Source organism: Coregonus lavaretus (genome assembly GCF_964263955.1).
Source record: "Coregonus lavaretus genome assembly, chromosome: 40".
NCBI classification, from domain to species: domain Eukaryota; kingdom Metazoa; phylum Chordata; class Actinopteri; order Salmoniformes; family Salmonidae; genus Coregonus; species Coregonus lavaretus.
Window position 1 is genome coordinate 7,206,978 of NC_140027.1, and position 14,166 is coordinate 7,221,143.

The window sequence follows — 14,166 nt, forward strand, 5'->3', positions numbered from 1 at the left end:
CATACATACATACATACATACATACATTTCTAAAAACCTGTTTTTGCTTTGTCATAATGGGGTATTGTGTGTTGATTGATGAGGGGGGAAAAAAACAATGTAATCAATTTTAGAATAAGGCTGTAACGTAACAAAATGTAGAAAAAGTAAAGGGGTCTGAAAACTTTACGAATGCACTGTACATAGTACACACACGCACACTGGACAAATAGAGACTCCTATCCCCCTCCAAACAGTGAAGCTCTGTACGAGTCTGTAATTGAATAACATACATCCTCTATATAACAGGGTCTTCTTTATCATGGTGTGTCTTAGAACACTGTGTACAGAAAGACAGCTGTATGTCTCCTGTATGGCACTACACTGCTTTGAAATGGCAGATGTCAGGCCTACTTACAGTTAGAAGAAACTTAATAGCTAGACAGACAAAGATTAGGTAAACATTTTATTAGCAATGAGTATTATATTAAATTTAAATTAGTATTGTAGGCCAGTTTTTTAGTGGGCTTTCATCCAAGGTAATGTACCTAGGACTTTATGCTTAAGAGAGGAACATCATAAACAGAGTAACGTTTGAGTTGAAAGCCCATAAGCCAGCAAGCCATCAATGTGCTGGGCTGACCTGTAGCCTCACTGTTCCTGTTGCTTTCACAGAAACACAGCAGGTTGAAAAGACTAGGAACTATGCATGAAAACCAACTAGTGACACCATTCGCCTACGGGGTGAACACTCCCAGAGAGAAGGGTTGGAGTAGCTGTGCATCTTTCTCAACACCGTCCTCTCCAAGCCTGAACGCTAGCTGTGCTAAGTGACCACAACGCAGCCCTGTGACACCAGAGGCACCCCCCCCCGGACCTACTCAGTCCACATCCCTATGGTGTGTGAGAGAGAGAACCCGGGGACTTGTGGCCCTTGCCTAACCCTGTATGGACCTGGAGGGCCCTGGTGATAATAAGGCTGTGTCCGGCAGCATTAGGGGTTTAGGGAGGGCAGGGCTGTTGGTCTGATAGCGTGGGGAGAGGAGCCCCAAATCGCTAGCTGCGAGAGTAGTATAGAAGGGCCAACCCCGGCTTAATTGGGGTGAGCTGGCCTGGTGAGGTGTCAGACGAGCAGAGCACTCCCATGCATACAGGCTAGGAGGAAGTGAGGATATGAACGTGAAAGCATGCAGGAAAGTACACACTCTGGCACAAAAGCATACAAGCGAGTGCACGTATGCGCACACAAACCCAAGCATAGACACACAAGCACACAGACAGACAGATGTTGGTCCTTAGGTCCACCCTCTGTTCCACTGCCAGTGAGTTGTATTGATCGTGGTTGCCTAGCAGCTCCAGTAAGGGCAGAAGGCAGAGACCTTGAGCTGCCTGGAGGACAGGCAGGCTGCACACCGCAGACTGGGCCTCTCTAACTCTTTTGGATTATACACACGTTTCTTTAGAATGTAAGCTAGACGAATCTTTTCCTTTAGAAACATTATAGTTGCATACTCTTGTTCCAATGCAAATTATTCAAACGTTGGTGAATTCTACCAAATATTTGTCTGTTAACCTGCACATTGCCAGTTCGGGGGGGGGGGGGGGGGGGGGGGGGGGGGACTGCAGTGGGGTTGCCTAACATTTGGTTGCGAGATAGTGGGACTCTGTAACCTAGTTGGATCGAACCACCATATTATTGACAACATCTTACAAAACATTACATTGCATAACATCAGGCAATAAAACTGTCTTTTCCCAGAACGCTGATTACTCCTTCAACCCATAACAACAACAAATTGTTTGTGGAAGCCTGGGTCATGTTCATTCTTATTGGAAAAGTGTAAGTAGCCCCTCCCCATTTCACTCAATGCTTTACTGTTTGGTGACTAATGAACATAACCCAGTCCTCCTGAGTGTAGTGGAAGTGCATTCCTCCAACTCTGATCCAACAGAATATATTCCCCTCTTAGCCTGTGGTGCAATCCATTTCCTCTCTCATTAAGTCTCATCTAAGCGGATGTGATAAAAATGACAAAACACTGGTGGCAGTGACTCAGAGGAACAGCAGGGAGACACAGAGAGAAAGAAACAGACAGTGTTTGGCAAAAACAGGAAGAAATAGCATGAGAGGAACAGAGAAACTGGTAGAATGAAAGAAAGATGGCTACTGTAGAAAGACAGAGAAGGAGAGAGAGAGATGGGTAGAGAGAGAGAGAAGCGACAATCCGAATGCCAGACGTAGAAACACACATTCTTTCACTAGTGTTTCTCTCTTCCTGTCTGTAACTCAGGCCCATGGGGGAAGCAGATTCATGGCTGGGCCCTAGCCAATTAGAGGCCATAGGAGGGCCATGCCCCAATGGGGTGGGGCAGTCAGTTGGCCAGTCATCTTTGGCCATTACTAGAACGTAAAGTATCTACATATCATACGACGCCATCTCTCCTAATATTTACACAGTAATAAGATGCAAAAAAAATCTATACTGTGCGGCATAACTTCCTTAAGGGTGTATGTACCCATAAATGACATGTGATGTGTATGCACCCAATAATGATTACCTACAGTGCAAATACAGAAGGTAAGGTGCTGGATGGTTAGATGTTACGAGAGATACTCTGCTTCGGCTAGAAAGCAACCAACAGACAGTCACTCTACCAAAGTTGAGGCATTTATTACTAGTAATATTAATATTATGTATTGTCCAAACCTATGCTCAACTGTACTATACAAACTGCAGTGTGTTTGTACTGAGAAGCTGGTTGTGTAACTAACAGCCAAGACTATGGCCCCTATGTACCTCAACCTTTATTTACTCAGTTTAACAGATAACCATGGGACCCACTCAACTGCTCAGGACTTGATTACATTGCACTTAGCAAGGCATTTGCCCACAAACCACATTCCATCACACTAGCATAATATTATAAACAAGAGTTTAACTAACATAGTATGTTATTCATCGATAATGTTGTCAATTAGTGATATTGAGTGAGTAAACACCTATCAGGATTGGGTAGACTCCTGTGGAACATAATGATCTAATTCTTCTTATTAGATACAGTGAGGGAAAAAACGATTTGATCCCCTGCTGATTTTGTACATTTGCCCACTGACAAAGAAATGATCAGTCTATAATTTTAATGGTAGGTTTATTTGAACAGTGAGAGACAGAACAACAACAAAAAAATCCAGAAAAACGCATGTCAAAAATGTTATACATTGATTTGCATTTTAATGAGGGAAATAAGTATTTGACCCCTCTGCAAAACATGACTTAGTACTTGGTGGCAAAACCCTTGTTGGCAATCACAGAGGTCAGACGTTTCTTGTAGTTGGCCACCAGGTTTGCACACATCTCAGGAGGGATTTTGTCTCACTCCTCTTTGCAGATCTTCTCCAAGTCATTAAGGTTTCGAGGCTGACGTTTGGCAACTCGAACCTTCAGCTCCCTCCACAGATTTTCTATGGGATTAAGGTCTGGAGACTGGCTAGGCCACTCCAGGACCTTAATGTGCTTCTTCTTGAGCCACTCCTTTGTTGCCTTGGCCGTGTGTTTTGGGTCATTGTCATGCTGGAATACCCATCCACGACCCATTTTCAATGCCCTGGCTGAGGGAAGGAGGTTTTCACCCAAGATTTGACGGTACATGGCCCCGTCCATCGTCCCTTTGATGCGGTGAAGTTGTCCTGTCCCCTTAGCAGAAAAACACCCCCAAAGCATAATGTTTCCACCTCCATGTTTGACGGTGGGGATGGTGTTCTTGGGGTCATAGGCAGCATTCCTCCTCCTCCAAACACGGCGAGTTGCGTTGATGCCAAAGAGCTCGATTTTGGTCTCATCTTACCACAACACTTTCACCCAGTTCTCTTCTGAATCATTCAGATGTTCATTGGCAAACTTCAGACGGGCTTGTATATGTGCTTTCTTGCTGCGCTGCAGGATTTCAGTCCTTCACGTCGTAGTGTGTTACCAATTGTTTTCTTGGTGACTATGGTCCCAGCTGCCTTGAGATCATTGACAAGATCCTCCCGTGTAGTTCTGGGCTGATTCCTCACCGTTCTCATGATCATTGCAACTCCACAAGGTGAGATCTTGCATGGAGCCCCAGGCCGAGGGAGATTGACAGTTCTTTTGTGTTTCTTCCATTTGTGAATAATCGCACCAACTGTTGTCAACTTCTCACCAAGCTGCTTGGCGATGGTCTTGTAGCCCATTCCAGCCTTGTGTAGGTCTACAATCTTGTCCCTGACATCCTTGGAGAGCTCTTTGGTCTTGGCCATGGTGGAGAGTTTGGAATCTGATTGATTGATTGCTTCTGTGGACAAGTGTCTTTTATACAGGTAACGAGCTGAGATTAGGAACACTCCCTTTAAGAGTGTGCTCCTAATCTCAGCTCGTTACCTGTATAAAAGACACCTGGGAGCCAGAAATCTTTCTGACTGAGAGGGGGTCAAATACTTATTTCCCTCATTAAAATGCAAATCAATTTATCATATTTTTGACATGCGTTTTTCTGGATTTTGTTGTTGTTGTTCTGTCTCTCACTGTTCAAATAAACCTACCATTAAAATGATAGACTGATCATTTCTTTGTCAGTGGGCAAACGTACAAAATCAGCAGGGGATCAAATACTTTTTTCCCTCACTGTATATTAATTGATAATGTTGTCAATTAGTGATATTGAGTTGAGCTATTGCCCCTACTGGGATTGCACATGCTCTCTCTGTTGATTAACGTAATGGTAGAATTCTTATTCTTAGATAATGCTTCCATTCTATATTGTAAGACTAAGCCATCACCGACACGGACCAGTCTGGCGTCTCGTTCAATTCATCATCTATTCCCATTACTTATCGATCATATGATGGTCTAGTTTATGTGTGTGTGTGAGTGTGTGTGTGCAGCCCTTTCCAAATGTTTATCCTCCTTTCGCCATCATATCTTTTTCTAATGCTAAATGAATGACCAGCCTAAAACATGTTGTTGTGATCGTTGCTGTTGTTAACATGACTGGCTAAGTGGCTATGTAAAAGACACTCATCTTTTGTTGTTGTTGCTGCCGTCGTTAGAGTTGAGGCCATCACCATTGTCACTGTTGTTATTGTTTGCATTGTTATCTCTGCTGTCAATGTGGTCTCTTGTTGTTGTTAGTGCTGTTAGCTAGCATTACATTGTTTCTGTCAATGGTGTTATTGTAAGCACTTAGCATTGTTAGCATTTCTATATCTGCTGTCACAGTGGTCTCTTGGTTGTTGTTAGCCAGCATTACATTGTGTCTGTCAGTGGTGTTGTTGTCCCCTGGTCCAGGGGTTATGACAGAGCCGGTGAACTCAACACAGAGCCCTAGTATTACAATCTTATTAGTCAGCGAAAGGGGCTGGATAAGGGAGGGGTGTGGAGTAGTCACAAGACACACTGAAAAGTGTGAAAAGACAGAAAATGTACGCGTGTTAAACAGTAGCGTGTCGTGTGCGAATAATCGGAGGATGTAAATCAACAGTGCGCCATACATGTGTGTGTGTGTGTGGGTCGCACCTGCGAGCATCTGCGTGTGTGAGAGAGAGACTGTGTGTATCCTGGACCTGTAGCACTTTAACTCGTATCATATGGCTATCAGCCCACACCGCAGATAAGAAAACTTGACTTCCTGTACTGATAAGAAGACTCCAACCAATGTTGACATATTAGACACAGACATACAAACACCCATGCTCACAATACTGCCCTTATGCTTATAGAGAACCATGCTAGATTGAATCTACAGTACATACCTTCTCGTAAAGGGCCTTCCTGAATGAAAGAGTGATTCTAATAAACAGATTGCACAGCACGGCTCTAAATGATACCTCTGCCTCTGTCACTATGTCACCACGCAGCGGAGGGGATAAATTGCAACGATGGGGCGGTGTAAAGTTGAATTCAACCCTGCTAATAGCACATCGCACAGTGGGAGCCTGGCTGAGTGTGTGTGTGTGTGGCACAGTATGTGTGTTTGAGTGTCTGTATAAATACACTGCTCAAAAAAATAAAGGGAACACTTAAACAACACAATGTAACTCAATCACACTTCTGTGAAATCAAACTGTCCACTTAGGAAGCAACACTGATTGACAATAAATGTAACATGCTGTTGTGCAAATGGAATAGACAACAGGTGGAAATTATAGGCAATTAGCAAGACACCCCCAATAAAGAAGTGGTTCTGCAGGTGGTGACCACAGACCACTTCTCAGTTCCTATGCTTCCTGGCTGATGTTTTGGTCACATTTGAATGCTGGCGGTGCTTTCACTCTAGTGGTAGCATGAGACGGAGTCTACAACCCACACAAGTGGCTCAGGTAGTGCAGCTCATCCAGGATGGCACATCAATGCGAGCTGTGGCAAGAAGGTTTGATGTGTCTGTCAGCGTAGTGTCCAGAGCATGGAGGCGCTACCAGGAGACAGGCCAGTACATCAGGAGACGTGGAGGAGGCCGTAGGAGGGCAACAACCCAGCAGCAGGACCGCTACCTCCGCCTTTGTGCAAGGAGGAGCAGGAGGAGCACTGCCAGAGCCCTGCAAAATGACCTCCAGCAGGCCACAAATGTGCATGTGTCTGCTCAAACGATCAGAAACAGACTCCATGAGGGTCGTATGAGGGCCCGACGTCCACAGGTGGGGGTTGTGCTTACAGCCCAACACCGTGCAGGGCGTTTGGCATTTGCCAGAGAACACCAAGATTGGCAAATTCGCCACTGGCGCCCTGTGCTCTTCACAGATGAAAGCAGGTTCACACTGAGCACATGTGACAGACGTGACAGAGTCTGGAGACGCCGTGGAGAACGTTCTGCTGCCTGCAACATCCTCCAGCATGACCGGTTTGGCGGTGGGTCAGTCATGGTGTGGGGTGGCATTTCTTTGGGGGGCCGCACAGCCCTCCATGTGCTCGCCAGAGGTAGCCTGACTGCCATTAGGTACCGAGATTAGATCCTCAGACCCCTTGTGAGACCATATGCTGGTGCGGTTGGCCCTGGGTTCCTCCTAATGCAAGACAATGCTAGACCTCATGTGGCTGGAGTGTGTCAGCAGTTCCTGCAAGAGGAAGGCATTGATGCTATGGACTGGCCCGCCTGTTCCCCAGACCTGAATCCAATTGAGCACATCTGGGACATCATGTCTCGCTCCATCCACCAACGCCACGTTGCACCACAGACTGTCCAGGAGTTGGCGGATGCTTTAGTCCAGGTCTGGGAGGAGATCCCTCAGGAGACCATCCGCCACCTCATCAGGAGCATGCCCAGGCGTTGTAGGGAGGTCATACAGGCACGTGGAGGCCACACACACTACTGAGCCTCATTTTGACTTGTTTTAAGGACATTACATCAAAGTTGGATCAGCCTGTAGTGTGGTTTTCCACTAATTTTGAGGGTGACTCCAAATCCAGACCTCCATGGGTTGATAAATTTGATTTCCATTGATAATTTTTGTGTGATTTTATTGTCAGCACATTCAACTATGTAAAGAAAAAAGTATTTAATAAGATTATTTCATTCATTCAGATCTAGGATGTGTTGTTTAAGTGTTCCCTTTATTTTTTTGAGCAGTGTACAATGCATTGCAGTTTTCTTCACTGGTCAGGATTTGGTTGATGGACAGTACAGTAGCACATGTCCAGGGTTCTTACCTTGGTGGTCCACTGAGGGTTTGGAGGCGCCAAGGATTCTGGGAGTGGCCACACCCATGTCCAGCTCTGTCAGGGTCAGCTCGTTCATGAAGTAGGGGAGCTGGAGGAGAAAGAAACGGTCAAGTAGATGTCTTTACGCAGACATTATGAGCAAACACACACACACTCATTATACAAGTATAAATACACACATACAAAAGGTCTGCAGCTGCAGGGGTACATTAAGTGCAAGTTAAAGGTTGATGGTAACAGACCACTCACTCACTCACTCCTTCTACATCTCCCACATTCTACCAGTCATTCTCATCTGCCACAAAGGCCCCTATCGACTCCCCCACGCCGGCTAGCTGAGAAAACAAGACTAACAGCCAACATCACCACATGACATTGGGAATAGGACCAGACGAAGGGCTATCGTGGGGCTAGTAACAACCCCAAAGATGACACAATGGGGATAATCGAAGGACCGGGATCAAAACAGGGACGGAGGGATGGAGAGAGAGAGGGATGAGGTTCTCTCTCTGAACCCAGTGTGGAGTCTCTGAGTCCTGTGGCGGGGTTGCACAGCGGCAGTGGCTGACATTTAGAGTGTGTGTGTGTGTGTGTGGCTGCAGAGTAGTAAGGATCCACTGTGAGGCATAAGACCCCTGGTATCTTTTTCTTTATTTTTTTCTGTATTAGGCATGCATGGCTCCTCTCTCTACCCATTTACATTTACATTTTAGTCATTTAGCAGACGCTCTTATCCAGAGCGACTTACAGTTAGTGAGTGCATACATTATTTTTTTTACTTTTCATACTGGCCCCCCGTGGGAATCGAACCCACAACCCTGGCGTTGCAAACGCCATGCTCTACCAACTGAGCTACATCCCTGCCGGCCATTCCCTCCCCTACCCTGGACGACGCTGTGCCAATTGTCTCCCGGTCGCGGCCGGCTACGACAGAGCCTGGATTCGAACCAGGATCTCTAGTGGCACAGCTAGCACTGCGATGCAGTGCCTTAGACCACTGCGCCACTTAGACCACTACCCCTCTTCCCTCCTTCCAAGCCAAATAAACCTTGCACCATCTTCTTCATCCCTCAATTTTTTGTCCTTCGATCTGTTGAACCTCTGGAGCTCAGTGGTAACATAATACAGTATAGCTACAACAGTGTAAGAATGCTATTTTAAACACATGAGCCCTTTGTCACAGCAAGGTCATATGTGAGAGGTGAGAGGTCAAAGGCCACCCACCCGGATCTTGCTGAGTTTCATCTGGATCTTCTTGGAGACCACATCGGCCCAGTAGGGCTCGCTCAGGAAGTCCCATGCCACCCGGCCAATCACAGTGTTCACCCAGGCAACAGGCTCCTCCTCCCCCTGCACCACGACAGGGCAAATGCTGCTGCTGCTCGGCAACTGGTAGGGAGGCGGGGACACAAGAAGTGGAGAGGAAAAGGAAGCGAGATAAATACTAACTTACGCATAACTGTGTACTGTAATTGAAATTATTTACAGAAATTATGTAGAATGTACAAAAATTATAGATTCATTTAACAATAGAGTATAGTACAGTAAAGAAGAAAAAAAAGGGGGAAAAAGCCTAAAAGAGATAAAGAAATAAGGGAGGGGGTTGAAGGTGTACCTTCTTGCCCGACCCAGGGCTACTCTGTGGACTCTGGACTACAGGACTAGTGGCAGCGATGGGGGTGGCAGTAGCAGTGGCAGTGCCAGTCTCGGGGGGCACCAGGGTGGCCATGTAGACACTGTAGTCCAGTAGGGACTTGGTCTTGGCTGCTATGCCTGCTGTTGAGTCCCTGGTCCTGGGCTGAGACGCTAGCACCTCGTCCAGACTGCTCCGGCTGCTGCTGCGGCTGTGGTGGGAGCTCAAGGCTGACAGGAGGGTCAAAGGTCAACTAAATATTAGAAAGATGCAGCTGGATCAATATATTGCATGTGCATTATGAAATACAAATGTGGTCTTGCACTTTCCTCAGTCACTTTCACATTGTCACACTATATCTGTGCAACCATGCCAGACGATAACTTCCTGTAAATAACACGTTTGGAAGAATGTGTGTGTAAGTGTTTGCGTTTGTCCGTGAGTGTGTGTGTGTGTGTGGCAACTAGATCCATCCACTCACCAGTCTTACTCCCCTGCAGACTGGTGGCTCTCTTCATCCCTGTCCTGGGAGGCTTGGAGGCCAGCAGGATCCTCCGGTGCCACTCCTCCTTCTCCCTCCCCGTCCGACCAAACAGGTACAGGGTCAGCTCTGGACCACTGGACCTTTTGGCCTCCTCCGTCCCCACGGTCGCCTCTCCTGTGGTTGTGGCTTTCTCGTCTGTGGTTTCGCTGCGGTCGCCCTCTGCCTTGGACATGAAGTCATCCTGCTTGGCTAGCTCGATGCAGACAGGGTACTTCTTGTTCCACACACGCTTCCTGGCCAGACTCTGGGGCACCAGATAGATCTAGAGAAGGAATAGAAGGATTGAGTTGGGTGTGTCTGTGTGGCCTAATGGGAACTTCAATTGAAATTGAACCCAAACCTGACACCAAGACCAAGGCCAAGTATGTTATATATAGCAGATGGTGACACATACACCCACAACCCCTCCCTACCCCCGCCCATAGCTGATCTTGGGTCAATCTGCATTTTCCTCTTTAATGGTTAGGATTGGGGAGGGGAAGCGGATCCTAGATCTGTACCTAGGGGAAACGCACCCACCTTGCTGTCAGTGAGGTCGTATATCTTCTGGCTGATGTAGGTGACGTCGGGCTTGGATTCGTTATGCGTGGCCCGCCGGGTGATGTTGCGGTTGGGTTTGGACAGGCGCAGGATGGAGCCCTCCAGTCTCACATAAACAGAGTGGGTCAGAGTGGCGTGGTATGTCTCCGGGTCATAGTTCACTATCTCGTTCATCCAGCCCTGCAGGGGGAGATAGAGAAATCAGTCAGGTCAATCAATCAATGGACAAACCAATGGAACAATCAACCAATGACATATTAAACCAATCTATCAATCAATCAATTAACATTTGAGGTATCTACTTTGTATCGCGCAATGCAATTGTATTTGTACAGTAGCCTATATACAGTGCATTCGGAAAGTATTCAGACCACTTGACTTTTTCCAAATTTTGTTACGTTACAGCCTTATTCTAAAATTGATTAAATAGTTTTTTCCCCCTCATTGATCTACACACAATACCCCATAATGACAAAGCAAAAACTGGTTTTTAGACATTTTAGTAAATAAAAATAAATAAAAATTAAATACAACATTTACATAAGTATTCAGACCCTTTACTCAGTACTTTGTTGAAGCACCTTTGGCAGCGATTACAGCCTTGAGTCTTCTTGGGTATGACGCTACAAGCTTGGCACACCTATATTTGGAGAATTTCTCCCATTCTTCTCTGCAGATCCTCTCAAGCTCTGTCAGGTTGGATGGGGTGCACCGCTGTACAGCTATTTTCAGGTCTCTCCAGAGATGTTCGATCGGGTTCGGGCCATCAAGGACATTCAGAGACTTGTCCTGAAGCCACTCCTGCTTCGTCTTAGCTGTGCTTCGGGTCGTGGTCCTGAGCGCTCTGGATCAAGGATCTCTCTCTACTTTGCTCCGCTCATCTTTCCCTCGAACCTGACTAGTCTCCCAGTCCCTGCTGCTGAAAAACATCCCCACATCATGATGCTGCCACCACCATGCTTCACCGTAGGGATGGTGCCTGGTTTCCTCCAGACGTGACGCTTGGCATTCGAGGCCAAAGAGTTCAATATTGGTTTCATCAGACCAGAGAATCTTGTTTCTCATGGTCTGAGAGTCCTTTAGGTGCCTCTTGGCAAACTCCAAGCGGGCTGTCATGCCTTTTACTGAGGAATGGCTTCCGTCTGGCCACTCTACCATAAAGGCCTGATTGGTGGAGTGCTGCAGAGATGGTAGTCCTTCTGGAAGGTTCTCCCATCTCCACAGAGGAACTCTGGAACTCTTTCAGTGACCATCGGGTTCTTGGTCACGTCCCTGACCAAGGCCCTTCTCCCCCGATTGCTCAGTTTGCCCGGGCGGCCAGGTCTTGATGGTTCTACACTTCTTCCATATAAGAATGATGGAAGCCACTGTGTTCTTGGGGACCTTCAATGCTACAGCAATTTTTTGGTATCCTTCCCCACATCTGTGCCTCAACACAATCCTGTCTCGGAGCGCTAAGGACAATTCCTTCGACCTCATGGCTTGGTTTTTGCTCTGACATGCACTGTCAACTGTGGGACCTTATATTAGACAGGTGTGTGCCTTTCCAAATCATGTCCAATCAATTGATTTTACCACAGGTGGACTCCAATCAACTTGTATAAACATCTCAAGGATGCTCAATGGAAACAGGATGCACCTCAGCTCAATTTCGAGTCTCATAGCAAAGGGTCTGAATACTTACGTAAATAAGGCATCTGTTTTTTATTTGTAATAAATTTACTAACATTTCTAAAAACCTGTTTTCGTTTTGTCATTATGGGGTATTGTGTGTAGACTGATGAGATTTTTTAAATATATCATATATCGTATCATATATATATATATATATACACACACACACACACACACACACATACATACATTTTAGAATATGGCTGTAACGTAACAAAATGTGGAAAAAGTCAAGGGGTCTGAATACTTTCCGAATGCACTGTATGAACCTCTTGTCCTGCTGAACCCTTCCGGAAAGACTTTACAATGATTTTATGCAGCTGACAAAGCAAATTAATGCTAAATGCATGAACATCTGATTCCGTCTATGTATAGAAACTAAATCACAATCATTGTGTCAAAATTGAGATCACAACTCCTGTGTGTGTAAAAATGGTCTAGAACGGATAGGATGGATCAGAAGGATTTGGTAATGCTCACAGCAGGCTGTTGAGAAGTACGATGCATGTCTTGCCAATAGACCTGAGCCAATCATTTCATTGTTTCTTTGGCTTAGCAGAAAGCCTTTGAAGTTCCTCTGCCTACATTTGTGTGTGTGTGTGTGTGTGTTGCTTTCAGCTCCTTCCCTGGGTTTGTTTGCGTTGTCATTTCAATTTATGAACAGGCACTATGTATTAAAATGAAAACCCAGACTCTTCATGAGCTAGAGCGCCCCATGTGTGTAGTTAGACCAAAATGATGTAGTGGGTGGGTCAAAAAGTCCATTTATTTTTGGAAAAATAGGTTCCAAACATATTTTGTGTTGAGGTCAATTTTAAAACTTTATGGTAGAAAATTAACTGTGTTGATTTATCTAGCTGTGTTTTCCTCATAAATCACTCCTGCTGGCTTAGACTGCACCCTGTGTGTGTGTGTGGGTGTGTATGTGTATGTGTTCTAATGTCACTTCTACCAAGAGCTTAATTAAACTACTAGGCCTAATCAAATCTAAGGGGTGGAAATCAAGTTGGTCTAAATCCCTGACCATGCCCTATGCCACAGACGGGACCAGTAACGTCTAAAATGCTTAACCTTCAAAAGAACGGTGATGCCATCACAGAGATTCAAACACACAACAATCCATGACTTGACCTCAACCCTGATGGTCTGCACTGTGGGTTAGGTATAGTGAAGATAGCCAATAGGAGCAACCAGTTTCAATCATCACTTTTACAACCAGTGCATATTGTTCATGTTATTTAATTCCAACATGTGTTGAGAAATATTGCACCGCTGGTTTGGCCTTGAACCACTAATAAAATCCTCATCCAAACGGCAGTAGATTGAAGAGGATAGTAAAATCTCGACAGCAGTCATCTAGTAACTTGCTGCCTCTACCCCTCGTCGGCTGAGTCTGAAGTAGTGCACTATGTAAGGAATAGGGTGCCATTTAGGACGCATCCCTCTAGCCTCATCTCGTCCCTTCCTCCTCACAGAGATCAAGATGGCCCCTAGAGCTTTGCCATCACAGACACACAAGTCTCCCGCTGGAAACTTGATATAGGCCTAGATGTGCTGGGTCTATTGCTCCCACAGCTAGATATGAAGAGAGGGAGATGGGAGAGAGATAGAATGACAGAGAAAATAAAGACAGAAAAAAGAGAGGAGACAGAGAGGGCATGTGAGAGAATGAGAGAGAAAGAGAGCGAGAGACAGAAAGAGAGAGAGAAGACATTGTTGTCACCAACTTCTCATACTAGTCCTGAACAAAGCCTCTCTCCTTTGTGTCCATAACACCACCATTCACTGTCCCTTTGACTGAGAAGGCCAAGCCCGGGACAGTAAAGCCTGCCAGTTAATGTGTTTGTGTGCTGCCTGCCGGTGATGTTTTCATCAGTTTTCCAATTTGTGGGGGTCAAACAAGACAGTGAACCCTCTCCATTATATTATGTGACTGACCGACTGGCTTTCGCAGCCGGTCAGTCCAGAGGTGACATCATTTGGAAGAGGGCCACGGGACATGGGGTGATCACTCTACCACAGAGTCTACTACTGCCTGGCAAGCTATGGAGGGCATTAGCAGTGAAGAGAGAGTAGGCTAACAGGCTTTGAGTATGATATACAGCCACAGCGACTATTGT

At 45.9% G+C, this 14,166-nt stretch overlaps 1 protein-coding gene across 4 annotated transcripts in view; it reads right to left on the reverse strand.

Moving 5' to 3' along the window:
- The window catches only part of LOC311113512 (testis-expressed protein 2-like), a 60,748-nt gene that overhangs the window by 11,549 nt on the left and 35,033 nt on the right, over positions 1 to 14,166 (reverse strand). For all 4 annotated transcript variants that reach the window (XM_084156746.1, XM_084156748.1, XM_084156745.1 and 1 more), the window contains 5 exons: positions 10,352 to 10,552; positions 9,770 to 10,094; positions 9,271 to 9,518; positions 8,880 to 9,044; positions 7,644 to 7,743 (listed from right to left, as the gene is read on the reverse strand). In XM_084156746.1, coding sequence (XP_084012872.1) covers positions 7,644 to 7,743; positions 8,880 to 9,044; positions 9,271 to 9,518; positions 9,770 to 10,094; positions 10,352 to 10,552 — 1,039 coding nt within the window. The remainder of the gene's footprint in view (positions 1 to 7,643; positions 7,744 to 8,879; positions 9,045 to 9,270; positions 9,519 to 9,769; positions 10,095 to 10,351; positions 10,553 to 14,166) is intronic.